This window comes from Ornithodoros turicata, chromosome 8 (genome assembly GCF_037126465.1).
Source record: "Ornithodoros turicata isolate Travis chromosome 8, ASM3712646v1, whole genome shotgun sequence".
Taxonomy (NCBI): Eukaryota; Metazoa; Arthropoda; class Arachnida; order Ixodida; family Argasidae; genus Ornithodoros; species Ornithodoros turicata.
The window spans coordinates 15,187,455-15,215,345 of record NC_088208.1 but is presented as its reverse complement, the minus strand read 5'-3'; the positions used below and the strand labels follow the sequence as shown (position 1 = coordinate 15,215,345).

At 46.3% G+C, this 27,891-nt stretch overlaps 1 protein-coding gene across 2 annotated transcripts; it reads left to right on the top strand.

Moving 5' to 3' along the window:
- The first annotated feature begins 23 nt into the window (after nucleotides 1-23).
- Nucleotides 24-27,891, top strand: LOC135366511 (tubulin alpha-1A chain). 2 transcript variants are annotated; one of them, XM_064599230.1, is made up of 5 exons: nucleotides 24-109; nucleotides 24,641-24,920; nucleotides 25,846-26,090; nucleotides 26,317-26,844; nucleotides 27,412-27,891. In XM_064599230.1, exons 1-5 carry the CDS (start codon nucleotides 107-109, stop codon nucleotides 27,709-27,711), a joined length of 1,356 nt encoding a protein of 451 aa, XP_064455300.1. In that variant the 5' UTR covers nucleotides 24-106; the 3' UTR covers nucleotides 27,712-27,891. The 2 variants fall into 2 exon arrangements, with proteins under 2 accessions (XP_064455300.1, XP_064455299.1); XM_064599229.1 differs by lacking the exon at nucleotides 24-109 and adding an exon at nucleotides 3,572-3,722.

Sequence of the window (27,891 nt, the reverse complement as noted above, 5' to 3'; positions counted from 1 at the left end):
GTGCGAGCGCAGACACACGGGACCACTTCACAAACGGCCAGCCTTGCGGTCCTGACGTGAACTTCCAGGCTACTGTGCGACTTCGCAGCCCTCTTCAAAAGTAAACATGGTAAGGTTCTTAACTTTAAAACACTCGCCCCTTCAGTGTTACTACGAGTAGAATATATAATCCGCAATATCTTGTTACACTTTTCATATAATCGCGAACTTGGGTACGATATGCGTTATTGTAGCGCTGGTTTAGAATTCGGTATTTAAGAGCTAACACGGGAGAATCAGAAAATATAATTTACAGGACTGAATCACGCCTGCTATTCGGAAGTCTGTATCGGCCTGCTCAGAGAGTAAGAAACAGCGACAATCTATTTTTTGGCATTCGTCCAAACTATGCCGCTGAAATTATAACGTTCACAGTCCGATGCAAAGTCGAACATCGTTATGTCGAAGGGATATAGATACGCGATTCGTTAAAACGGGAAAGAAAACAGTGGCAGTGTCCGGAGATAACTAACCTGATTTAGTTGCTTTACCCGCATATAAGGCTGGCAGCTGGTTGCTTTTAGCGAGGATGCATCCATTTGCATACCTGTCATAGTGCTGCTTCTCGAATACAGGCAGTCCCCGCTCCAGTAACCACGTTTAATAATCTGCGTCTGTCATCAGCATAAGATGTACTTACTGAGATAGAGCTCTGTTTGCTACGGCTTTCTTCTTCGTGTTAATTCTGGCTCATAAAAGCATGAATATTCTCTAACAATATATGCCTGGTCGGCTTTGCTCTTTACCAACTACGCTTAAAGAAGAAAAAGAGAGAGAGAGAGAGAGAGAAATGGGGAGTAATTGCAATTACTCTCCATTTTAGTCCCCTAACCCTGACATTTACTCTCCAAGACTGCAAATTGTCACTGAACTTCACATATAGTCTTCGGAATGTAACAGTCTATACGTAAATATGTGCTCTTGGTCAATTTGTTGGCATATAAGGCTGGTGTAACTCAGCCAACTTAGAAATTTTTCACCCACACAGAGTAAGAAACAGTTAGCGGTTCTTTCTTCGCAAATTGTGCCCTATGTATATGGCGCAAGATTTTATATCGCTCGATATATCACGGTTGACGGTTTGATTCAAAGTATTTTCATGCATGCACACGAATTATGTACCTGGAACTCTTGGAACAGAGCGTGAAATGCAGCCCTCACTCTGTAAGAATCATTTACTCCTAAAAGGGACACATTTTTGGGCAATGCACTTAGTCCCCACAAGGACTAAAATTACTCCATTGTTCTTAGATTGTAGAGAGACAAATAACTTTGGCCCTTGTGTGATGCGTTGAAGCTGAACTTATTAATGACTTGCAAAACTGCACAAGTTATTTACAGTTTGCCGCATACAGTTTGTTTCTTTTACAGTATGGCGCATTGTAACGTTACATAAACGAAGTATGGGGAGCTAGCTCACCATTACTCAAGTAAGAAACTCAAGTAACAACCGCACCCGCGACATCCAGTGGCCAAAAATAGATCGAATGATTCAAACACGGTTTCCTGCGTATTGCATGCATTGAGCCATAACCCAACAATGCGCTCTGCATATGTGCACGTCAGCCGTGCCAATGCCGGTACAAGTACATGTCATATCAACAATCACGGCGATTAATAGAACGGGTGTGACACCTATCTGTGAGCCGTGTATGTGAGAAGCTGTTCCAATGCAATATTGGAGGGACGGAATTCCTGAGTATGATGGGTGACGAATGCCTAAAATGGTATGCGTCCATTGCTAGACATCGTGGATTCCGTGGTGCGCTACAATACAAAATTACATTCAACCCTTTCGCCAGCGTAAAAATCTTGCCACTGAGAACACGTAAGTCATTGATCCAGACCCCCCTAACACCCCCCAAATGTTCAATGACAACCCCCTAACTTTTTCGCCTGTGTATACCCTTGCGATTTCAGCTTTAGACACATGCCGGTATTGATATGTTAAGCTGTAGTGATGTAACTATAATAATGAACCCTCCCCCCCCCCATTTTTTTTCAACACCCCTTCATGCTTGGGATTCTGGATAAACCACTGGAACACGCTTCTACAGCGTAGAGTTTACTTTTTTTCTGAAAGCGTATATGTCGCACTGTATTAGGAGAGTGACTTAACTGCGCAGGGGAGGAAAAATTACTCTGGGAGTAGAAGGGGAGTAAATTTATTATTGCCCAGTTTCACTCACGTGATTCCGCTGACGTCACGTCGTTATCCATGACGTCGTCTCGTATGTACGCGCGCTGAGATGTATATAACAACTTGCGCTGACAAACACGACGACAACGCGCACATGCTGGAGCGCTCATGAGGTACGAGCTGGAATTCGTTGGTCCTCCGCTTAAAAAGCCACTATATCTGAGGGATAGAGGTAGTCAACGGACGAGATCCTGCGTACCGAGCGTGGTATGTCACTATATATAATACCAGGACGAAAATTAGCCGAAGCTCTTTGGCTGCACGTAGAGTATGTGTTCATAAGTGCTTAACGCCGCGACACCAGCAACTGGACAACTGTTTCGACTTTATTGAAAACACCGTGAAATTGCACAGGTAGGCGACGTTTGGGCGAGTGGCGTCAGAAGGTGACGTGCCAGGCCTCCCGTCAGGGTGAGCGACTCACTACTGAAAGCCCAGTGCAAAGCCAGTAAAGTATTTGAGGACGAAAATTTGCCGAAACTCTTTGGCTGCACGTAGAGTAGGTGTTTATAAGTGCTCAACGCCGCCATACCAGCACTGGGCAGCTGTTTCGGCCCTATTGGGCCATCATCATTGGGCATTATACCATGGTACACCGGGACCAGTCCATAACGCAGCAACACCTGTTGCGACTCGAAGGCAACATACAAGGGCCTCTGAACATGTCCACAGGAGGAGATATTTTTCGAAACCCGTCTGAATCACTTAAAAAAAAAAAAAACCTATGGAAGATATAGCACTACTACCGGTCAACTACATTTCGGGGGCGCTGAAGGCCCCTGCGCCCCCCCCCCCCCCAGCAATGCACTTGTTTCGTAGTACGAACCAAGTGCGTAGCTCAGTTAATGAGTACGAACTTCGTACTCATTAATGTGAAAAGATTGTGTCTGGGCACAACTAGAGGGACAGGACAAACAGATCTAGTTGTGCCCAGACTCAGGTTTTTCACATTATGGAGTTTGTCCACGAACTGGCCTTCATCTATGCCGTCCTCTTAGTTCGTACCCCCATATCAAGAATACAATGCAGGAATGCAAAGTTAACGCCAGGAGACATCGTTATGGATCCTCTCAGTTACGGAACTTGTCGTCCCATGCTTCAGTTCCTCACATCGTTACGGTCATCTTTGCCCATATCCGTACGGTCTCCCTTCTTTTCAGTTGGCCTTGGCGACATTCTTTATTTTTCTCACTCTGCTGGGAAGCGAACTTCGTGAAGCACTCCCCCACGATTCTTCGTGACCCTCCGCTGGTAGCGCCGCGCAGCGGCCGTTCTCTCCGTTCTCTCCTTTCGTTACGGTCATGCTGAATCCAGCTCGCGGAAAGAACGCGCCTCCTTCTATATGTCTCACCGCAAAGGCTGCGCTCGCGTTGTTGTTGTTCTCTGCTGGTTCTGTGCTCATGCAATAACTGGACCTTCCAGTTTTTCACCGGTTCGGCGTCGGAGTATTTCGTTCACCCCCGGGACAATGATTGACGTTGAGGTAAATGTTCTCACGTGAACACTGATGACGGCGCCGTTGTTGTTGTTGCGGTGGCCGATTCAAGTTTACAAGAAGGGAGTGTTTCTTCGAAGACCAGTTTTCGGGGATGGACGTTTCAAAGACGATGCAATCTTATTCAAGAAGGTAATTTCAGTGGCGCGCGTATAGGTAAACCTGTCCCTACCGAGAATAAATAAAAGTAATAATAAGGAAATAAATAAGATAATACAAATCAAAGAAAGAAAAGAAAAAAATGCTGCTGTTGTTTCTGCCGACGATGCAGAGCTATTACAGAAGCGCACGTGCCAGTCGATATCGAATATCATTCACTAAAATGCGTTCAAAGAATCCTCATGGCAACAAGGGATGCATCACAAAGGGAATCCAAGCAAACAACAATGTGCGTGAGCGCTGTCTCTGATGCACATACTTTTAGTACTTCGCACGTTTGCAAGAGATAGGATCGCCAGTGGTCCCTGTCGGCTACACCTTGCCTATTGCGTGGACGTCTGTTGTCGGCAACACTGTTACAGAGTCTCCCTTAGTCCAGTACATTCAGAGATTTCACGGCCTTTACCGCGGTATATCCTAATCACGAAGCTTCCACGTCCATGCTACAGATGTTTGCGTTTATTAAACTCCGTGTTAGCGTCGCGAAGTAACTGTGGCCAGGGGCATGAAACCATGGAGGGAGGACAGCAGGAAGGAGTGGGGGACAGGGGGTTAGTATGCGTCTTGGGCCGACTTCAGGGGGAACTGCGCCGACACATGCTAGATGTGCCAAAGTAATCGGCGGTATGCATACGATGATTATACGGACAAGTACAGCAAGCTTCCGGCCTCAGGGGCCCGTGGCTTCGATGGGTTCCTAGTCCTATCGACCCTGCACGGAAATACGCGCGCTGATCCTACGCCGAGACGGGGTCGCGGTGTAGTTGAGTCGATTACAAGCGTGCCGCTTTACGACATCGGCATGTCAGCCGGAGGTATGTCGCTTCTGTATTGGTGGAACTCGTCATTTTACGAAAGACGCCGTTCAACGCCTTCTCTCTTCTCTCCTCCTCAAGAAGCACGGCAATACGGAGCGACCTCACATTGGTCTTCTCAAAGGTGGGGGTGGTGGGGGTGCTGGTGAAAGGACTCGCCGTAGTCGGCCTTACAGAGGTGGGCAACGTTACGACTGACGCCCGTGGGAATGTGCGTCCTGGGCCGACTTCTAAGGGAACTGTGCCGACATATGTCTGAAAGCGTCCGAGGAAAACCCAGGAAATACCCCAGACAGCACAGCCGGCACCGGGATTCGAACTCGGGTGCCTCCCAGTCTCGACGTGACATGGCCAGCACGCTAACCACTAGTAAATCTTCTCAGAGCGGTTTGCCCAATCATCGCGGGAGATCGTTTGAGGAGGGCAATGACGGGCCGCTCCGCATTGCTTCCACTTCATTGACCTCTAACGTTGCACGAAACCCATCTCTTCTGCGGTCTAGAATCGTAGTGACATCTACGAACTGTCCCATTTCGTGCTGTGGATGCAGATACGCCAGATCTCCTGCATTGAACTGCCCTTGGACGTTCTCAGACGTTGTCTAACTGGGGCCCGCTTGCACGCACGTTGAAGCTATTCCTCAGTGCCGCCCTCGGTAGCCTCGGTAGTGCTTTCTGCGCACGGTACTGTCCTCGATGCCTCTCTTTCTTTTAGCACTGGCAAAGCTATCGAGAGAAGCACTGAGTAGCCTCAACGTTCGTAATAATAATTCGGGGCTTTACGTCGCGAGACAACTCTGATCACGAGCGACGCCACAGTGGTCGCCTGTGTGGATCAATTTTGCCCCCTGAGGGTTCTCTTAACGTGCGCCGAAATGTCGACACGCGGTACACCACATTTAACGTCCCTCGAGGAAGACGGCGAGCTGAGCAACGTGTACCCTTTCACCAAGTTGCCACCCACCGTTCCTCAGCCGGGTTCGAATTAGGGTTGCCACCTTTCGGAGTGAAAAAATATTGACTGAGGGAGAGGAGGTGGAATAGAGGGGAAGGAGGAAAGGCTCGTGGGAAAGGGAAATTGGGTGAAGAACGTTCTAGCTGACTCGACACAACCACCAACAGCCTTGCACAACTACTGCTCTTGTCCCCAGCGAACACAAGACTTAATGAATAACAATGATAATAATAACAATGAATAATAATAATAACCAATAACTAAGAAAACGACTGGTGACTGCGGAGTTGGGTCTGTGCTCCAGATTTATTCAAGCTGTAGTGAAATGTTGAAGGGAAAACCCCGTAAAAGCCCTTATGAAAGGTCTTGAGCCACAAATACCGGCCAAAAGGCTGCGGTATCACCTTCCTACCGGCAACCGGCAGAGCGCGCAAATAACCGGCCGTGCCGGTATAATACCGGCCTGGTGGCAACCCTAGTTCGAATCCGCGATCTTAGGATCAGCAGACGGACATGCTACCGACTTAGTCAGCGAGGGCGGCTTCTCAACGTTCATGCAAGCGGGCCCTGCTGACCTGCGATGTACAGGTTTCTCTTTAGTGGCGCAATACTCGGCCCTACGGCACAGGCGACAGTGGAGTGCGGCAGAATCAGCACTCCACTTTCTGAGCGACACAACACTTATTTATAGCCGACAGCACTTATCTATAGTGACATTATTCTTTTTCTTTCCTATGTTTTTCGTGTTTCCTCATCCCCCGCTTTTTTCTTTTTTTTTTATGAAACGGCAAGTCGACCTTGCGTTCGACTCACCTGTCCTATCTACAGTAAAACCTCCAAAGTCGGACACCTCCCTACCTCGGACAACTCCCGGACAACGAGATTTCATTGCTCCGGCAGGCTCCCATTGAAACTGCATGGGGACAAAATTCTCTATGTCGGACACCTCCCTATCCCGGAAGTAGGACAAGGTTTTCCCTGCTAAATCAGTGTCAGTTGGACAGAAGCCTTGCCAAATTATCTCAATCTCAGCCCATCTTTGCACCGAAAAGACCCAATGATCTCAGTTGTCCCGCGACGTAAACACCCAATTATTATATGAAAAGACCCAAAATGAGCCTGTGCCCCTGACTTTCCCCCCTTTTTCCCCCTATACTGGTCTCAGCATTTTGGTCTTTTAGTTTTTGGATCCAAAAAGGGGTACTATCACCCTGCATTGTAACCATTCTTTAGTGTGAGCCCTTGTCTTCGGTTTGTCTAGAGCCTTTGAACGTGCACTGCACCAAGGCAATCAAAAGTGGGCTGACACTTCGGAGGAAAGTCCTTGAGTGGGTTTAAACTCTCAAGCAAGCAGCATGCTGCTCGAAAAGCGCCGAAGGCAATGCCAGTCAGTGGAATCTGCACGGAATTGACTCTACCAAAATCAGCAATAATTATCGGTGAAGAATGGGTAGGCATGTACCAGGTACCGCTAATGACCATGAATTGAAGAGGGACATTTCTGGCAACACAGCTCTGTTCTACAGCATTCAGCATTCTGTTCAGCAGCAACTAATGTAACTGTTCTCCCCTTCCCCTCCTTCCCTTTTCCCTCCCCTCCGAGCAACATGCCGCCAGCTAGGCAGGCAGACCGCTCGTCTACCCAACGTTACCCCCCCCCCCCCCAGCTCTGTTCTTTTCCATTTTTGTTCCCCTGGTATTCTGTAACTCGTACACCTCCCTAAGTATACTCTTAAAAATGAACTTCACCGCATAGCACGCTCCTAGCCAACCATCATCTCGAATGATATTGTTATCTGCTCTGATTTGTTGAAAACGGGAGGCGTACGCCTTTTCTGTGACAATTATGAACAGCATAAGTGTCACAAAAAAGGCGTACGCCTACCGTTTTGAACAAATCGGGGCAGATAAAGATATCCTTCCCGATAATGGTTGGCTAGGAGCGTGCTATGTAGTGAAGTTCATTTTTAAGAGTGTAGGACATATTTCGGCTGCACCGCAGGTGTCCAAGATAGGGAGGTTTCACTACTTCTCTTCGAATAAACTTATGTCTCACCTTAAAGGTACTGTAAAGCAGCAGAGGCAGAATTTCATTTAGCGTGGCTATTCGATAGTCCAAGCCATCAGTACAAAAACGGTGCAAATTTCATTCCAATCGGTGGTGCAGTTAATTAGAAAATTGCAATTAAAGATTACGGGCAACACTGTATTAGTATTCGGAAGGGATCCGTACTCTCAGCCGCATACGGCGGCAACCACGTTGCATGCGTATAACACTGGGCCCGACAGCCGAACAGCGCTGCGTTTCTTTTTGATTTTATTTCTCAAAAAACACACTAAAAAGGGGTCTCTGCATTCCTATTGAAATATGATACGAAATAATATAGCCACCAAAAGAACAAAACGCGACAAAATAGTGCTGCATACATAATACAGTCGGACCTCGTTTTATGAACCCTCGATATACGAATTCCCTCAACTTACGAACGACTCCGCAGGGAACCAAACTTTTTCCGTGTATTTTGACCTCGTTTTACGAACCCTCGATATCCGAACTATGAACGGATTATTAGGGAACGGACCCAAAGTAGCCAAGCCATTCTGACCTCGATATACGAACGGGCGTTATGAACGTACAGAGGACAGGCCAATGGACCGGAGGATAATGAAAGTTCCTCAGTACATGCTGCCAAGGTCAAACATACAATGTCCCAACGTCACTACGTTCCACAAACATGATTCACCATTTCCTGAAATAATAATTCGGGCGTTTACAGACGAACAGTTGTGAGTTTGGACTAGGTCTCTGAGATGGAAACATCTTGCCGTTCCAAGAGAAGGCGTTCAGTCCTGACAACCGGTGACAAGCGTGATATTTGCCTTTGGAAACAGTCTCATCCGCGCGCGATACGGTACTTTGAGGACCGAGTGGATGAGTCAAGTGTCAGACTTCTGTCATCTCTTCTCTTAATCCATTAAACAGGATAGACCCTGCAGAAAGTATGGTGCAAACCACAATTACGCAGTATTTTCAAAAATAAAACATATTCAAATCAGTTTCCCGTGTTTTTGTGAGGTATTTGTGCACTGCACTCCTCGGACCTCGATTTACGAATACCTCGATTTACGAACGATTTTCTGAGAAACGAAGGGTGTTCGTAAAGCGAGGTTTGACTGTACATATTCGACACTGTTGCCCACTGCACAGGGGGTCGTTCGACACCAGGCGTCGCGCCGCTGCACAATGCCGGATTTTTAATGATAAATTAAAAATATTTAGAGAGCGTTGTCGGTCGTATGGTTCCGCATATGGGATTTACAAGCAACAAAGTCTCAAGCCACGTCGCCAGCATATCCTGCCTGTCTACTGCTTTACAGTACCTTTAAATTCTAGATTATTTGGCATCAGGAGCAGCCATTCAAAAGTACGGCGTTTCGTACATACACCAACCCTACAGGTTTAAAGTATACGACAGTCTGTCTCCAAAGCGAACGAGTTAGGCCCATTCTGGATAGCCCTCGAAAAAGGATTGTGTACGCCTTGTGGGTGACATCATGATGACTGGTAATGAAGCGTTTCCTGTTCACGAGATGTGCTTCCTGGTCCGCTTTCGTCTGACGGCTTGACAGGTGCCCTGTCCGTGACTCATGTCAGTTCCCTTTCCCAGTATTTAGTGCTGCCACGAAGTATAGGAGAGTGCGCGATATTTTCGGTTTTTCTTTCGCAGTAAACGCCGCTGACAAAGAATGTCGTTTGATGTTGAGTAGTTTATTCAATTTTGGTTTAGCTCCCTCTCAGAAACGATGGCACACAGGAAGATACTCCCTGAGGTGAAAAGCTAAAGAAGCAGCCATAAACTTAATTTCTACAATTTAACCCTAACACCAGGTTCGCTCTGTCCCAAAAGGTTCCACCGTTCGCTTCATTCTCGAAATATCTCCAGGCACACAGCCACACTCTTGCACCGCATATACTCCATCGCCTGAAGACTAGGGCATGCTGTCAGCGTCCCATGAAGATTTTACTTCCCTTCACTCTTAAAAATGAACTTCACCGCATAAAACGCTCCTAGCCAACCATCATCTCGAATGATATCGTTATGTGCCTTGGTTTGTCGAAAACGGGAGGGGTACGCCTTTTTGTGACAATTATGAACAGCATAAGTGTCACAAAAAAGGCGTACGCCTCCCGTTTTCAACAAATCAGGGCAGATAACGATATCATTCGAGATTATGGTTGGCTAGGAGCGTTTTAGGCGGTGAAATTCATTTTTAAGAGTGTTCGTCCATCCCCCCCCCCACAAGAAAAAAAGAAAATAAATAAAACAACGACAAAAACTGCCAAAAATGAAAAAGAAAAAGAAAAAATGCTAGTAGATACGGGCGTCGCCACACCCCTACGGAATTCTAACCCCTCCCCCACCGAGAAGGAAGTCCCGCGGAAATCCCTGCTGGAGCCAATAGGCAAGATCAAACATGCCACGGATGGGCAGTATTTAAATAGTACATTGTAATTAAAATACTATTTAAATTATAAATACATGTATTTATATTTTGCATTTAAATACAGACTTGAAAAATGTATTTATAATTATACGTAGATACAAATTTTCCGGTATGTATTCTTGTAAATACTCCTAAATACAGTATATACTGACTCATGTCTGAAAGTTGCCCTGCATTTGACCCTTCGGGAAGAAGGGAGAGTTTGGGGCTGTACGAAGCATCTTCGTCAAATTTAACACAAGCATTTGTTCATCGGCACCTTTGGAGATGCTGTTCGGCTTTGTGAACCTGATTGTACGGCCTAACAGAAGATGCCTAAAAGATGCAGTATTCGAGAAACATCTAATATTAAAATTGCCACGATAATCTAACAAATAAATGCTATTATTCGTTGCTGATTTGTTGTTATGATCATCGTTATTTCTGTAGTTCCAGATGACATTTTCCTCACAGTATTTATAGTAGTAGTTACGTTATTTAAATGTCGTATTTATATTCTGTATTTAAATGCTCATGTTGAAAAGTATTTATGCAGAGTATTTAAATACCTCTTTCAACAACAAATACTCAAAACAATGTATTTATGCCCATCCCTGAAACATGCCCCCTTTTGCCCTACATTCAATAGCAGACGACGCGGGCCGTCTGCTATTTCTGCTCTCGGCGTTTCGGTCATCGAACGGCTAGTCGGCTACAGATGTAGTATACTTACCCTACCGGCGTAAAAACAAAAAATGAGAACTCGTTTAATCGGACGTTGTGCTGACCTCCGTACACAAAAGCTCCAAACAAATGGGAGGTGTTCGGTCGGACGACGAGAGCAACGCACAATGCACATAAAGCGAGGACGAAAAAAGATGGCAGACGATGGAGAAAGCTCACTTCTGCTGGGAGCCATTGACCCATGACGCGAAAGAAAGGACCAGAAAAAGAAGCCGCCGTGGACGGCGAGAAAGAAAAGAATTTTATGGTTCAAAAGCAGAACGACACGAGATACAGACGACTTCTGCAAAAGTGACCAACCCGAACTATTTCTGTGCAGCAGAATGTAGGCACGAAAGCAACAGCTATGCAGGTGATTGTGTAACGGGGTACCCTAGGTGTTCAGTCTTTTGTTGAATCAAAGACAATAAATATACACTGATAAACTTTCCGACCAGTATTCTTTCTTAACAAAAAAAGAAAAAAGAAAGAAACGCCGATTGCAAGTGCAAAAGGCTATTCAATCTCCCAGTACAAGCACTGTCTCTGTTCGATATACAGGCGGTTCTCCGACCTGAGGCCTAAGTCCCCTTTAATATCCAATATGCAGGCATATATATATCAGATATCACTTTGCAACTAATATTCTAGTTCTCGTTACTAGCAGCATTATACATTGCTCTGCAAGTGTGTAAGGCACACACACACACACACACACATATATACATTGGATGATGATGAGGTTGGCGGTACACTGAAGTGTGTAGGAAAGATGTAAGAGAAAATAGAAAGATCGTGTCTGTCTGTCTGTCCGTTTCCCTTGCACTTGAAGTATTATAATTCAGGAGAAAGCCCATATATACAAAGGGAAAATAGCCGAAGCTCTGTGGCTGCTGTGGCTTTTCTTTGTATATGTACTTGCTGGCTTGCACTGCGGCCTCCACAGGTGGCGCCGTCACCATAGAACACTGATGTCGTGCCAAGACTCACTGTTAGCGCCGAACCAAGATCGCGTCTCTTCCCTGCGCCGGGCTGACCAGCTCCACGTAGAGCGAAACAGCTGTCCTCGGCTGGGAGTGCACGATCAAGTTATAAACATATATATATAGATAGATTGATAGATAGATAGATATAAGCAATATAGATATAGCGCAATACACTGTGCAGGTCAGTCAGCCATGAGCGCTGCTCCCCAGTTTCCGTCTCTACCCTATTGGCCGAGGAGTTACCTCATTGGTCCCATTTCCCAAATGAGGGGGCGCCACTTCAAGGTTGAGGCGCACGTGGCTTCCTCTGTAGGCCCGTGCCGGTCTTTGGGTGGACAGACACTTGGTCACGTGGTTTATCTAAACTCTGTCCTCTCCCCTGCGCAAAGACAAGCTGTCATAGCGTTTATGTAGTACCTTTCACTGGAAAACCTGGGAGTTTAGGCTCCTGGTGGCACCATTTTTGCTTTTTTTCTCAGTTGTTTGAATTCATTTGTACTTGAATGAGGTACCACATTGTCGTGGAGTTTCCCATCAGCCAGGAGCGTTCAGGGCGGACCCTTCGTACTCGTTCTATTACATAGCACAGTAGATTTCGTTCGTCTTCTCCCTCCTGAGGATGGGGCACGCTTCAAGTTGCTTTTTGTCTGTACCCTCTGCCAAACCCTTCGTAAACATTATTATTATTATTATATTAAATTTTGTTATGTGCCATGCACGGGAAGATCCGCGTTAATTTACTCTCGTGACATAGGTTGAACACCGTGTCTTCCCAGTTTGCCGATTCCCAAATCGCCAAAGGTACTTATCCCTAATGCTGTAAGTGCTTTCGGCGGATATAATAACATCCGAAATAGTCCTTTACCCTTTGTCATTGAAGAGCGCTGTCGAAACTGAAATCTAAACAAAGAAGGTACCCGAAAAAAAAACACACAAAAAAAACGAAAACAAAAGTGAAACAAGGAGTAGCAAACAATTAAGCAAGCTGGTATAAATAAAGTTGTTGTTGTTGTTGTTGTGGATGACATCACGTTGCGCTTGAGGACGGCGGTGGACAGAAGAAGTTGACTTCTGAGCCTCGTTCTATCAAGTTCTCCTCCTCAAGCTCAAGGTCATGCTACCCACTTCTAAAAAAAAGTATCACGGAGAGGGACTACCGCTATAGGGAGCTATATAGGGGGAAAAAATGTCCCCGAGAGAGGAACCACTGAACACCATAAGAGGAAGAAAAAAAGGTATCCGGGTGCCGTTATCGGGTCTTCTGCTGTGTCGGGTATACGATCCAAGGGAACATAAATTTGGTTCCGGCCGATTTCCGTTCTATGCCTTTCCCCAAACTCCAGAGGTAAAAATCGGGTGCTTCTTCACATTCAGTACTACGAGGTTCATGTAAAGAATCTTCTGATGCAAAATTGTACCGCACGTTTTTTCCTACACAGCATTCCTTTAGAGCTGAACGTATAGGAAGAAAACAAGGCTGCGCAGACAATCGATTTGGCGAGTTGGAAATTTAGCATATGAGCCATTCGGGCCGGTTGGGACGAGCAATGCGCTCTCGCTGTAGTTCCTTTTTTTCTTTTTTAGTTATAGAGGCCTTGACATAACAGCTACAGCGCTGCGTGAGCACTTTTTTATATTCCGTGTAAGCGCCTCGAAGCAACTGTAGCCACGAGCGGTGTATACAGACGAGGACAGGTGGAGTGAGGACAGCAGGACGGAGGGGAGGGGGGACAAGGGGGTTAGTGTGAGAACTGGGCCGACTTCAGGGGGAACTATATGCCGACATTCGTCCGGAAAGCCATGCCCGAAAACCCCGAGGGAAACATCGGACAGCATAGAGGGTGGTATAGGATTTGTTGCAATTTTGATTTGATTTGATTTGAACGCAACGCACCACGACCGCTACGGCTGGTACGTCTGTAGGCCTACTGGACCAATAAAATGCCGGACGTCCGAAAGAGCATACACAACGTTAAAGACTTGAAGCGTTTCGAAATAAATTATAATATGGAAGAAGTTCTTTTTTTCTTTTCTTCTTCTTATTCTAAATGAGCAAGAGACTGCATCCCGGTATTGTAACTGTCATATACCAGCAATGTATATTGTTGCAGTACTCTACTGTTAAAACAGAACTTCACCACATAGCACGCTCATAGCCAACCATCATTCCGAGTAATATCATTCTGTGTATTGATTAGTTGAAAATGGGAGGAGGCGCCTATCGGGGTCACATTATCTTGTCCCAGATAGGCGCCTCCCCGCTGTTTTGAACAAATCAGGACACAGAGTGATATTATTCGGAATGGTGGTTGGCTAGGAGCGTGCTATGTGGTGAAGTTCTGTTTTGACAGTGTATGGTTGGTTCACTGCTGCGGCCTCGCGGGCACTGGGCTTCCTTACTTCCTTCTTGGATGTAGGAAGATGTCAATCTTTCTACATCATTCATCTACGTACGTCTTTGGCTATGGTTCATTAAGTAGTTCCAGATCATCCGTCAGCCATTGCGCTTTCCTTCACCTTGTACACTCTAAAAACAGAACTTCACCGCATAGTGCGCCAATCATTGCCGCGAACGATAGGGTTATCGCTTTTGATCCGAGGAAAGAGGGAGGCGTACGCCTTTTTGTGGCAATTACAATATGCCCAAAGTGCCACAAAAAGGCGTAGCCCCCGTTCTCTCCTCGAATCGGAAGCGATAACCCCATCATTCGTGGCAACGGTTGGCGCACAGCGTGCTACACTCTAAAAACTGAACTTCACCGCATAGCACGCTCTGCGCCAACCACTGCCACGAATGTTAGGGTTATCGCTTCTGATTCGAAGAGAGGAGGGGGCGTACGCCCTTTTGTGTCAATTTGGATACATGGTAATTGACACAAAAACGCGTACGCCTCCCTCTCTCCTCGAATCAGAAGTGATAACCCTATCATTCGTGGCAATGGTTGGCGCAGAGCGTGCTATGCGGTGAAGTTCAGTTTTTAGAGTGTATGCGGTGAAGCTCTGTTTTTAGAGTGTAGAATATATGTTTGCTGACCACGTTGTTCATTTCCTAGTGTAGGTCAGTTTCCGCAATACCCAACTCGACGAAAAGCTCTTGTGTCGTTTCCGAGCTTGTCGAAAAGGGTTCTTTCTCACAGATAAACTGTTTAGCTGCGAAGAAAGATGAAAGTCACTGAAAAGGTTAGCCAGCCGTACACTCTTAAAAATGAACTTCACCGCATAGCACGCTCCTAGCCAACCATTATCTCGAATGATATCGTTATCTGCCTTGAGTTGTTGAAAACGGGGGGCGTACACCATTTCTGTGACACTTATGCTGTTCATAATTGTCACAGAAAAGGCGTACGCCCCCTGTTTTCAACAAATCAGGGCAGATAACGATATCATTCGAGATAACGGTTGGCTAGGAGGGTGCTATGCGGTGAAGTTCATTTTTATGAGTGCACATCTTCTGGATTACTAGTGACTTTCATCTTTCATCGTTAATTCCTTAGGCGATTTGAGGCTTTGTATGTATTTGTCCCTTCTATGTTGTTCCAGCCTCAGAACATCAGTTCTCTCATCATGTTTAGCTGCGTCGCGCTCCGACACTCTTAAAAATGAACTTCACCGCATAGCACGCTTCTCGCCAACCGTCATCTCGAATGATGACGTTATCTGGCCTGATTTGTTGAAAACTGGAGGCGTACGCCTTTTTTGCCACACTTATGCTGCTCATAAATTCACAAAAAAGGAGTACGCCTCCCGTTTTCAACAAATCACTGCAGATAACGATATCATTCGAGACGATGGTTGGCTATAGGAGCGTGCTATGCGGTGAAGTTCATTTCTAAGAGTGTAGCCAACAGTCACCTCGAATGACATCGTGCTGTGACATATCCCCTGATTTGCTGGAAACGGGAGGCGTACGCCATTTTCGTGACAATTATGAACTGCATAAGTGTCACAGAAAAGGCGCACACCTCTCGTTTTCAACAAATTAGGGGAAAGAACCACGCTCTAAAAACAGAACTTCACCGCATAGCACGCTGTGCGCCAACCATTGCGAAGAATGATAGGGTTATCGCTTGTGATTCGAAGAGAGAGGTGGGCGTGCGCCTTTTTGTGACAATTTAGATAAAATGAAAATTGCCACAAAAAGGCGTACGCCCCCCTCTCTCTTCGAATCAGAAGCGATAACCCTATCATTCTTCGCAATGGTTTGCGCACAGCGTGCTATGCGGTGAAGTTGTATTTTTAGAGTGTATGTCACTCTGCCAGGAGCGTGCTATGCGGTGAAGTTCATTTTTAAGAGTGCGCGCGGCTGTGACCGCGCTAGAAACGGCTCCCATACGAAAGCTAAGCGGCCAATCCTACAATACCGTCAACATGTTCGATCTCAGCGACACAGCAACACGTTGAGATGCAAATGTTGACTTCCGGATCCGTTCGTTCCCCCGGTAACGCGAAAACATGCGTGCCGCCGCTTTGCGAAAAGTCGATTCCTACACTTCAAAGGCCCATGCCACCTCGCGCGATATTGATCTCTGTGCATGTGGTCATTTGCGTGGGATTAAATATTATCCGATGGATTGATCAAGGACAAAAATATGGAAAAATGAATTACATGGATTGTGATTCTGTATCATGAGCCATCGTGCTGTATAGTCGTGGACAGTGATGAGGAAAAATTGTACTTGAAGTAAAGTACAACGTACCTAGAACCTGTTGTACTTTAAGTACAGTACAAGGTGCCTTACTACAAGTGTACTTACAGTCAAGTACAAAGTCCTCGGCAAAGTACGTTAGGTTACTGTTACGTTAACTTAGATCGTATCGCTGGACGTTTTAACACTTGGTATATAGCGATAAAATGTGAGGTATTATGGTTCGACTGTTATCTTTAGAAAGCTTTTAACTAACATTTTTGCCAAGTGCGATCTAGAAAAAATGGACAGTTTACAACTGACTCGTTAATATGAACCGAAAGAAATGATTTTGCGACAAAGCTCTGCGTTCGTATCGCCAATCGCGTACTTGAGTACTTGAAACGACAGTACAAAGTACACAAATTGAAATGTACTTTAAGTGAAGTACAAGTACTGGGAAATGTACTTAAAGTAGTACTTGAGTACTTGGTACTACAAGGTACCATACTACAAGTACTTTCTGGTTTTGCTGGTCGTGGAATACAGGTTTCCGAGTGGATGTAGATAAGATTCGTATATGTACATATGTATAGATTAGACGTAGACCGAGGATAAGGCAGAGGTTTCATTCGGCTTCATCCGACCACCCGAATCAATAATATTGGTCGAGCCGATTTTTCCCAATTATCTTCCCGACTTTATAGTGCTCGCAAAAGGTTCGCAAATTATGCAACTGTTGCTGTTGAAACTATAAAATATGAAACTCCTTCAATTTCCGAAATTGGGTTCCCGCACAAAAGGATTGGAAAAGGGGTAGAAAATATACCCCATTTTCCTTTTAAAAAAAAAAAAAGAAAACGCCCTCTTTAATCACGTACGTGACCATACAGCGCTGTGCAGTCGACCATTAAGTCCTATGGTCGCCCATTAAGTCCTAATAAATTATATGCATTGACATCGGGAACAACGCTCGGGGATCGAACCGTCCCTCGCGTTACCGGCGATGTTATCTGTGCTCTGGCTGAGCCCCGCTCTAGTTGGCTTCGAGGACTCTGACGGACAGCAGGCTGTGTCTCCCATATAAGGAGGCTACGCTTTGGATGAATCGTTTCCCTGGTAGTGATCGACGTACCAATAATAGAGTGAACCCGGGTCGGTGCGTAAACACGAGATTGGGGAATATAGCGCGACGGGAGCTCTGTGTATTGATACGTTTGCGCGCGACGCACCCTTTGGTTACTATAACGGTTCTGTTACTATATGGACGACAAGTGTGCTTGCTCGTCGATTGGGTATGTCTGCGCCAGTGATGTGGAATGCTCGAAGTAACAAGCACTCGAGTATTACTTTAAGTACATTCCTGAGTACTTGTGCTTTACTTTAAAGAAGCAGCGAAGGGCCCCGTTCGTAAATTTTCCTTTTTTGGCTGCAGCGTGCACTCTTAAAAATGAACTTCACCGCATAGCAAGCTCCTAGCCACCCATTATCTCGAATGATATCGTTATCTGCCCTGATTTGTTGGAAACGGGAGGCGTACGCCTTTTCTGTGACACTTATGATGTTCATAATTGTCACAGAAAAGGCGTACGCCTCCCGTTTTCAACAAATCAGGGCAGGTAACGATATCATTCGAGATAATGGTTGGCTAGGAGCGTGCTATGCGGTGAAGTTCATTTTTAAGAGTGTGTTCTGCAACAAGTTACAGGCGCTCTTGTACAAGGATGCAGATGCGCGCGAAAGAGTCTTTTTTTCTGAGTCTTCGCTTTTGGTGCCAAGCTAGGTGATGATGTTCTCATTTATTCTTTCAAAGCGTTTCAAAGCGTCGAGGTTAGTGTAGTTTCCCTTTCTTTTATTAATAAAGCGTCCTGGAGTAGCCAGTCCCGAGTGGCTCGAGACTACCAGCTCAATTTTTTTCTTTTAAAATCAATCAATCAGTCTTTTTTCTTGTTCCCGGGCCTTCAAAGGCTCCTCACCTTCTTCAGAGAGTGCGCAAGTCCTGTAGTGTCCGCATAACAGACATAACGGACGGATTTTCAGTGGGAAATGAAACAACTTCGCCGCTGCTCGCTAGGTGACGCTACGTCACACGAACCTGATTACGTCACGCCAGGGGATCGGGCCGGGACTCCAAGGTCACGCCGCACCGCTCACGGCTGCTTTTTAGGGAATTTTTCGAAACATTATTGCGCAGTATATTGTGTAGTACCGTTAATTTCGCAGCGACGAGCATAAGTCTCAGAGACAGAAATACATCTTGTGTTACCTAGGAATAGGATGAACTGTAACATCCTCAAGGCCCATTTGTTACCTGCTGATACCTGACAATGATCCCTCTCCCCTCTCGGCCCAATATCATTTTGGCCTTTTTATTTTTTTTTATCTAGCTGGCCAGTTAAACGGGAACACAGAGTCTAAGAAACACCTTTCGTCGGTCCTGCTCATTTAAAAAAAGAGGGAAGAACAAAATAGAAGTAACCGGTTTTTGCCGACTGATCACCTAAGTTGGCCGACCTTAAGTCCATCTAAACTGTACAAGGCCCAGTTGCTACTCGAACCCAGAACGCCTAAGCAGTCCTTCCAATCATAAACATGCTTTGAGCGTCCGTAGTCATAACGAGTCAGTAAAGAAGTCACGATCAGCCGCAGGAGCAGCCATTCACAGCCGCGGACTTTTCTATCTTCGATGTCGTCTGCAACAACTTGTTGAAGCAGACGACACTATCGTCTTCGTGTAACTATCGGATAACGTAATGAACGAAGAAGATGAGGAGCAGCATTCAGAGCAGGAGCAGCCATTCACAGCCGCGGACTTTTTTTTATCTTCGATGTCGTCTGCAACAACTTCGTGCTTGCAGACGACACTATCGTCTTCGTGTAACTATCGGATAACGTAACGAGCGAAGAAGATGAGGAGCAGCATTCAGAGCAGGAGCAGCCATTCACAGCCGCGGACTTTTTTTTATCTTCGATGTCGTCTGCAACAACTTGTTGAAGCAGACGACACTATCCTCTTCGTGTAACTATCGGGTAACGTAACGAACGAAGAAGATGAGGCGTCGAGCATTTGTTTGGCCTAGAGAACGTTAGCACGACTCGGAAAGGCGTCACAAAACGAGATCGAAAAGCAGAGTCCATCTAAACTGCTCCGCACCTCCTCAACAGACACACCTGAAACAGGATGTGACGGTTTGCCCCTTGACGACAGTCGGACTGGTCTCCATCAGTGAAAGCTGACCGCTTCATTGCTGAACCGTGAAGAATGATTCGTGCTCTGTTATTTAAGTTGCATGGCTGCGCTTTTCTGTTGAAGTTTCTCTCTTTTTCTTTCTTTTTTCTTTTTTGTTTTTTGGCATTTACTACTTGCTGTGTGTCGTCTGCGAACCGAAGAGCGGAACATTCTTTTGGTGCGGGATCGTCGCCGTTTGCGCTTGTGACATATTTGTTATTGTTTGGTTTTCTTTCTTTTTCCTTTCGTCTTTTTTTTTTCTTGTTGTTATTGTTGTTGCATGAACCGTCGAGGTGTTGCAAAAGGGGCGCTTCAGGGCTTTAGCTCTGTGGCTGGAGCAAAATGGCATTGGAATATTGCACGCAGGAAAGAAGTGATTACGCCACCCGCATTTGACCCAACGATGAAAATGAAAGCTAGGAGGAATTTGACTTAATGTTGCCTATAGGTTATTCGCAGGCGTACGTATAAAACGGTTACTTTGATGTCAATCTGCATTGCGGGTTTTACAGCGAAACAACTACAACGGATAAGTGATGATGATAATATGGAGAGGGCGGAGGGGCGTCCAAAGCAAGAGAGCAGGTCCGGCACGTGACTCAGCGAATAGAGCTCGGCCTAGCACATCCAGCCGTGACTTACGCGTTTCTAGCCCTTATCAAACAAATTTATGAGTACCTTTATAAGAACAAGGGACAGCAAGGCCACAAACACAGAAGAATTGGCGGTTTTGCACTGGCGCAACAGCACGAGAATGGGAGGTAGAGGATGTTGTCGACAAACTCCTTCTCCAAATCCCTGCCCACTCTCACCAAGCTTTCCGAACGTGATTGTGAAAGTTGTGAGAAGTCAGGAGCAACCTGAAGTGGCTTTGAGAAAGTTCTAGAGGGTCGAATTATACGCATAATACAGTGTCGTTTGCTCGTTTATGCAAACATATGCACAGGAATCACGCAAGCCGTGATGATATCAACTAATAGTCATGTATTGTGTGGAATTAGCTGCGTGACTCGTCGCCGAAATCAGGATCGTGTTTTCAACGGCCGCAGCCAATCGCGAATGAGCTTTCAGCTCTTGTAGCTATGGTGACGAGCCGCTTCAGCCGCACGAGCAGCCACTGTCGTCTGCGAGTAATGAACGTCCCCGCGTACTGAATGGGAAAAGAGAATGAAACGCAGAACGGTCCCACATTTTTCTCAAGACTATTTTTTTTGCGTTTCATTTTCAGTGTACAGGTATAACTTTGCGGAGTTAGCTGCAACCATTTGCGAGTTCTTGAACTGATGGTTGAATGGCGAATTGTTGTAGCAGACGAATCCGGACTATATGTGTCCATGTAGCGAAGGAAGGAGAGGAGACATTAAGCAGGCCTTATAAATAAGGTATAATAATGTGCTCTTATACCTCTTTTATACCTTCTGCTTCAGATATATACCTTTGAAGGGTATAGAAGAGGTACAAATTTCCCATTTATACCTCCAACCCTTCTCAAGGGTATGAAACAGGTATAAAGGAGGGCTAACGTACCATATTTATACCTCATCACCACGCGTTTATATCCTGTACCAGGAATATATAGATCACCAGGCTATGCCTTTCACGGTATAGATGAGGCTGCTATACCTTCTGTTTCTTTATACCTTTATGGTTTTTATACCTTTACTTCCGCAACGTGCTGTATCACATCATTATTATTCTTTCTTGAGACGGTATCAGCTGAGTTAAACGGATATTTAATTAAGAAACACAGACATCAGTACAGTACTATCTGAATCCACATGGTTAGTTTATGGCTGTATAATATAGTCGTATGTCTTCTGCGCGTTCAAAATTCAAATTTGCAATGTCCAATCATGATGTGGATCTCGCGGGCCAATGTATAGCGTTACCACGACGTACTATAACGACATAATGACCATGTCATAATCGGCAACCCGTGTGAGGAGCCTGCGCGCACGATCCGCTAGGGGCGCTACTCATCGGCCCGCGAGGTCTACATCATGATTGGACGATGGAAATGTAAACTTTGAACGCGCGGGAGGCCGACGTACGACTACCGTAGCAGACGACAGCAACAGCTCCTACGAAAACGCGTAGAATGATGAGGATAATCAACTTTAGAAAGAAGTATCCCTCGTGGGACATCCGCTGCTTGTACAAAAATACTAAGGTAAGCTGAAGTGTAAAATATTGCAGAAATTGAGGAAGCAATAACCGGGCCGATGAGTGGCGCCACCGCTGTCTTCCAAATGCGGCTCTGGGAAGGGTTGCCTACGACACGGTTGTTATAATCTAGCGTTGGTCGTGAGCATTCCTAGCCGACCGCTGCTGATATATAAGGGTTGCAGATTATCACTTGGTCAGCATAATCAATTAGGTAGCGACCATGAGTCATCCATGATGCAATAATGAATCACATGAATCAAAGTGTGTTAATGGCATAGCCAGATGAGAAGTTTCGCGGGTTCAAAACGCCCCTGTAGTCGTAGCTTTGGCAATGCATTTGGGGAAATGAAATACGGGGGTCAAATCCTCCTCCCCATGCGAGGTTTCCATAGAACCCCTCCCAAAACATTTTTCTGGCTATATAGGATGAACGCCCAGCATTTCAATCTGAGTATTGGCGATATTTTCGCGGGATCAGCCGACTGCGATCTATCTCGCAACTATATAGGGGTGTATCGATCGGACTTAACTGAGATTTGGCGCTCACGCGAATAATACTTCGGTGACACTTCCATAATCGGGGAAACGCCGACCTATACAATGCTAATGCATCACGGTTACCTGGCTAATCGTTAGAGCGCAGTGAGACGTGACACACAGGGTGGGTTAAATTACTGTAATGGACGACCCGTGCCTCGTGCGTTTTTGGCTGTCATGTCAAAGAGAAGAAGTGGATCACAATTGCTTTTACAACTGCTGTAATGGGTAGTAGACTGATGATGAGACAGGAAAACACGCAAAAACACATATCGCCAGAGATAACACGTGACACACTGACATTGTTTCATCGACGGAACTCGAAACGGATAGTCCCAAAATAAGCCTTTCTTTTCTAGTTTTTTTCTGAGACGTGATCGTTGCAGTAACTTTCCTGGTTGATACAGGCTTACCTGTATGTCTTCGAGCAGTTATCTTCTTAATTGGTCTCGTTTCATTTGTTTTCTTTTACTTCATAAAAATGCACTTGAAATCTTTTAATAATTAAATATTGTATTCGGCGAAAATGAACCTATAGTCAGTGACGACTTAAAGGGGCAATAAACAGGTATACGAGGCGCACTTTTTTTAAATACATTGTGATACGTTGCCGACGGTGAACGTTTTCAGAAAAATGTTGTCGCAAAGAAGTAAATAATGGCTCCAAACCGAATGAACATTGACTGCACTCTTTCGCCCTCATGCCCCGCCCTGCGATGTCCTGGCGACAATAGTGACACGTCATTTTGACGTCGCGCATCTTCAGCCATTTAGAATACGGGACGCTTATACATTAATTTTTTTGTAATATCGAGAAGTGAGGTCAACTCTAAACGTATTCCCACTTGCCCAATCCAAGGTAGCCAGTTCAAACTGTACCAAAAACCCTCAATATTCTATTTCACGTGCGCACTATGTTCTCTGTGCTGTATTGCTCCGCGAGGTCACCGCGATGTTCCCGTAACCGGTTCCCTCGCGAGCTGCAGCTTGTCTCAGTGGGGTCCGTCATTGGCTAGGAGAGCGAAATCTCCCCCACCTCCAGCGCCTAGAATTCGGTGTTGCTATACGCTGGAATATAGTGACGTGACCCGGCTCCAAGGATAAGGAGAGGCTCCCGCGGATTATGCTCTTTGAATGGCATTGTTTCGTATTAAAGACACTCACTGGAAGCAAAATAATTTCATATTTGGATATCGTGAGCTACATTCTTTCATTGGGCATAATAATTGGAGAACGTTCGTCGACATGTTTTGTACCCCTTTAAGTCCTACAATAGGGACTGCCCTCTCGTCCGTGGAAGGCTCCTGCGATTGGCTACCAGCCTTCGCACGACGCCTCCGCTTCGCGATGTAGTGCCGGCTCTCTCTCTCTCTCTCTCCCTAGTCCCCATTTGGCCGCCCGCACTACATTCGCGCGTGCGGAGCGATTCTTGTGTGGGGGCGGGGTCAAGTGTATGACTTATGTTGTCACTGACTATACGTCGGGAAAACGTTCGTTGAAAACAAGGTGTCAGAACGCGTGTGAACACCATTGATCAGTCAACGTGGATACATGGGGTAGTTGGTACATCGCTGCTAAGAATATGGCGCAAAGACGACACGAAGAGAGAATGCGGACAACACAACGCCAAACTTCCAATTGTTTACTACACAAGGTAAAGAGCCTACAGGTGTCAATCCGCCACCTGCCGTTGTAAACATCTTTTAACGTGTATTTCAACTGATCAGTATACTCAACTAATGAAGGACGAAGTAGCAGAGGCCGAGTCAAAAAGGCTAAAAAAAACACAGCGCCACAATCTCATTCTCAATCGAAACGTGAGAAAAGTGCTTGGTCATTTTCGACAGCATACTGATGTTCACTGGTAATATGCGCCTAGTCGACCAATAGACCTATACCTGTTTGTAAACAAATGACGTCATAGTGTTCGAAAGCGCCACCAATTTGGTAGACTTGAACTACGCCCAAAGCTTGGGGCCAAGAAGGTCGCGCCCGAACGGCACGACCTTGAGGGGACTATGATGGTCCCTCTAAAGGACGCGACCTTCGGTCCTACTTTTCTTTCAATAGGAGGCAGCGAACAAGTGCCCATTCGTGGAACCCAGCCCTCCCCTTCCGATTTGTTTCGGTTTCGGTCTGTCTACAAACGTCATGATGACGTTTCCCGGGAGGTCTATAGCAAGGTGTAGCACGCCTTCGATATTACACGATAGTATTTTCCATGCAGCGCGAGTGCATCAGCGTACATGTGGGACAAGCCGGCGTCCAGATGGGCAACGCCTGCTGGGAACTCTACTGCTTGGAGCACGGCATTCAGCCGGATGGACAGATGCCCAGCGACAAGACCGTGGGTGGAGGAGACGACTCCTTCAACACCTTCTTCTCGGAGACTGGTTCCGGAAAGCACGTTCCGAGGGCGGTCTTTGTGGATCTGGAACCCACCGTTGTGGACGAGGTCCGCACAGGAACCTACAGGCAGCTCTTCCACCCGGAACAGCTCATCACAGGTGATGCATTCAACCTCCTTAGGCTGAGTTGAGTGACGTGGATACTGAGCGATACGTCTGCCAGTCATTTCGGCTTCAAGTTGCTCGAACAAAAAGAGAAAAATAAAGAAGTAAGTAAGGGGTGCTTGCTATAGCGTATGTTCGCAGTTTCCCCGGGTGCCAGACAGGGCTGCAGAAACAGACAGGTCTTTAGCACGTGTGAGTAGTGGAACACAGTGGATATGGAAACGCGGATGGAAGCGATACACTATAGACAGAATATACCGCATGCATGGTAAAGGTGTAAAGTCGGCTAAGTTATAGGTGGCCGTGTATAGCCCTGTGTCTTGTAGACAGACGACGAGTCCTTGCTGAACGATCTTTCCGTGGTGTGTGCAGTTGCTGCAACTGTACGTCATACTGGGACATTTTGGGAATGTAGCTGCACTTACCTGCTACAGGACGCGGGAACAGGACACAAAGCAAGCGTAACGTACTAACATTGATAAAAATGTAGTATTATAATTTGGGAAATGTTACCAACTAGCGCTGCCCAATAAACTATCCTTAGTATCGCGTAGCTTTGGAGATACCGCGTTAACCTTGTTGCTACAAGTAACAGTCCGGCCTTCTCGGTGCCTAGATGTCCAGGTGATAGCACGTGTAACTTCACTGCGCAACATGCTGAAGACCATCCATTGTATACAGAGTGATACAGTCATCACTGCTGATTTGTGGAACAATACATTTTTCGTGACAACTGACATAAGTGCCACAAAATGGCGTACCCTTCCCGTTTTCAACGTTGTCATTCGGGAAGATGGTTGTTTAGAAGCGTGATATGTGATGCAGTTCCGGTTTAAGAGTGTGACCGAAGGCCTTTAGTCGTTTGGGGTGTCTTCAGACGCTAGGCTTGAGGGTCACCGCATCAGTACCTATTGTGCAGGTAAGGAAGACGCGGCGAACAACTACGCTCGTGGCCACTACACCATCGGCAAGGAGATCGTCGATCTGGTGCTCGACCGGATCCGTAAGCTAGCAGACCAATGCACAGGACTGCAGGGGTTCCTCATCTTTCACAGTTTCGGAGGAGGAACAGGATCTGGCTTCACGTCGTTGCTCATGGAGCGCCTCTCCGTCGACTACGGCAAGAAGTCCAAGCTCGAATTTTCCATCTACCCTGCACCACAGGTATACGAATAAATTTGTAATTCGTTCGAAATGACGAAGTAATCGCCAAAAAATTTGCTTAAATATGCCGTTACGCTGACGTTTTACTGAATAGACCAGATGTATAAGCATATATCCTTCCCCCCGTTTCTGGAACGTTTTTGCAATACATACGTCATTGGTATACCCGTGACGTCATGTGATACACGTAAAAAGTGAGTTTTACTAACCGACGGCGGTTCCACAGGTGTCCACAGCGGTGGTAGAACCCTACAACTCTGTGCTGACCACTCATACGACCCTGGAGCACTCGGACTGCGCTTTCATGGTTGACAACGAGGCCATCTACGACATCTGCCGAAGAAACCTCGATATCGAGCGGCCCACTTACACCAACCTAAACCGTCTGATTGGCCAAATCGTCTCCTCCATCACCGCTTCCCTGCGCTTCGACGGTGCCCTCAATGTGGACCTCACGGAATTCCAGACCAACTTGGTGCCTTACCCGCGCATTCACTTCCCTCTGGCGACCTACGCACCGGTGATTTCGGCGGAAAAGGCCTACCACGAACAGCTGACCGTGGGCGAGATAACAAACTCTTGCTTCGAGCCAGCCAATCAGATGGTGAAGTGCGACCCACGTCATGGAAAGTACATGGCCGTCTGCTTGCTGTACAGAGGGGACGTGGTACCGAAGGACGTCAATGCTGCTATTGCTACTATCAAGACCAAGAGGACAATCCAGTTCGTGGACTGGTGTCCAACCGGATTTAAGGTGAGCTGGTCATTAGAATATGTGCAATTCATTCCAGGCCTTAAAATTTATTGCAAGCGTCATTGACCCCGCTACAGAGACTTTCCCCTGGCAGGAGGTCTGCAGCCTGCAATAAATGCGGTCATACAAATGCAAAGACTTGCAGTGTCCGTTTTATCTTTTTTCTCTAACCAGGGTGAGATGAGACCAAGACGCAGTCCTTGTAGTCCACAAAACGGAACACAATGAAAGAAGTGCTGCGACTTGTATATTTTGCTTTAGAATTCTACAGTCATTACTGGTCGAGAATGTGCTAACGCACAGTCGCACGCAAATTGAGATACCAATGACGTCATACAGGGAGAGCGAGAGAGAGACGCCTTTTCTAGCGCAATTAATTGTCACGAAAAGGCGTAAGTCCCACGAATCAAGTGCTGTAACGGTATAATTCTGTGCAATGACTGGCCCGCATCTTGTTACGTAGTGAAGCTCCCTGGTAAGAGTGTGGGGCTACAAACAGCCATCGACTTCACTCCTCTATGGTGGCCACTAGCGCCTCTAAAAGTTTAACTCGAATTTTCTCTCCAGGTGGGCATCAACTACCAACCTCCGACAGTCGTCCCAGGCGGAGACCTGTCCAAAGTGCAGCGCGCAGTATGCATGCTGTCCAACACCACAGCCATTGCCGAAGCCTGGGCTCGACTTGATCACAAGTTCGACCTGATGTACGCCAAACGCGCCTTTGTCCACTGGTACGTCGGGGAAGGCATGGAAGAAGGAGAGTTCTCAGAGGCCAGGGAGGACCTGGCGGCGCTGGAGAAGGACTACGAGGAAGTGGGCATCGATTCCATTGAAGGCGACGCAGACGCTGAAGGCGAAGAGTATTGAGTTGTGTCCTGCTGAGTACTACAGTGCTCTTCCTCACACTACTATCAGGATTTCACGGCCCTTTGCAATGCCACCTCCTCCTTCTGGTGCACCGTTTCTTCATAAAAGAAGAATTCTCGCCGATGTGATGTATTAAATTCAATCACTTACACCGTGAACTGAAAAAATAAACAGGGTGCC

What these genes read in the sequence shown, in the direction of transcription:
- LOC135366511 (XM_064599229.1), top strand. Translation starts at nt 3,582, where the DNA reads ATGTCTCACCGCAAAGGCTGCGCTCGCGTTGTTGTTGTTCTCTGCTGG. An exon ending in CCATCTACCCTGCACCACAG is followed by an intron (nt 26,091 to 26,316) that starts GTATACGAATAA and finishes GCGGTTCCACAG; the next exon opens with GTGTCCACAGCGGTGGTAGA. An exon ending in GGTGTCCAACCGGATTTAAG is followed by an intron (nt 26,845 to 27,411) that starts GTGAGCTGGTCA and finishes TTTTCTCTCCAG; the next exon opens with GTGGGCATCAACTACCAACC.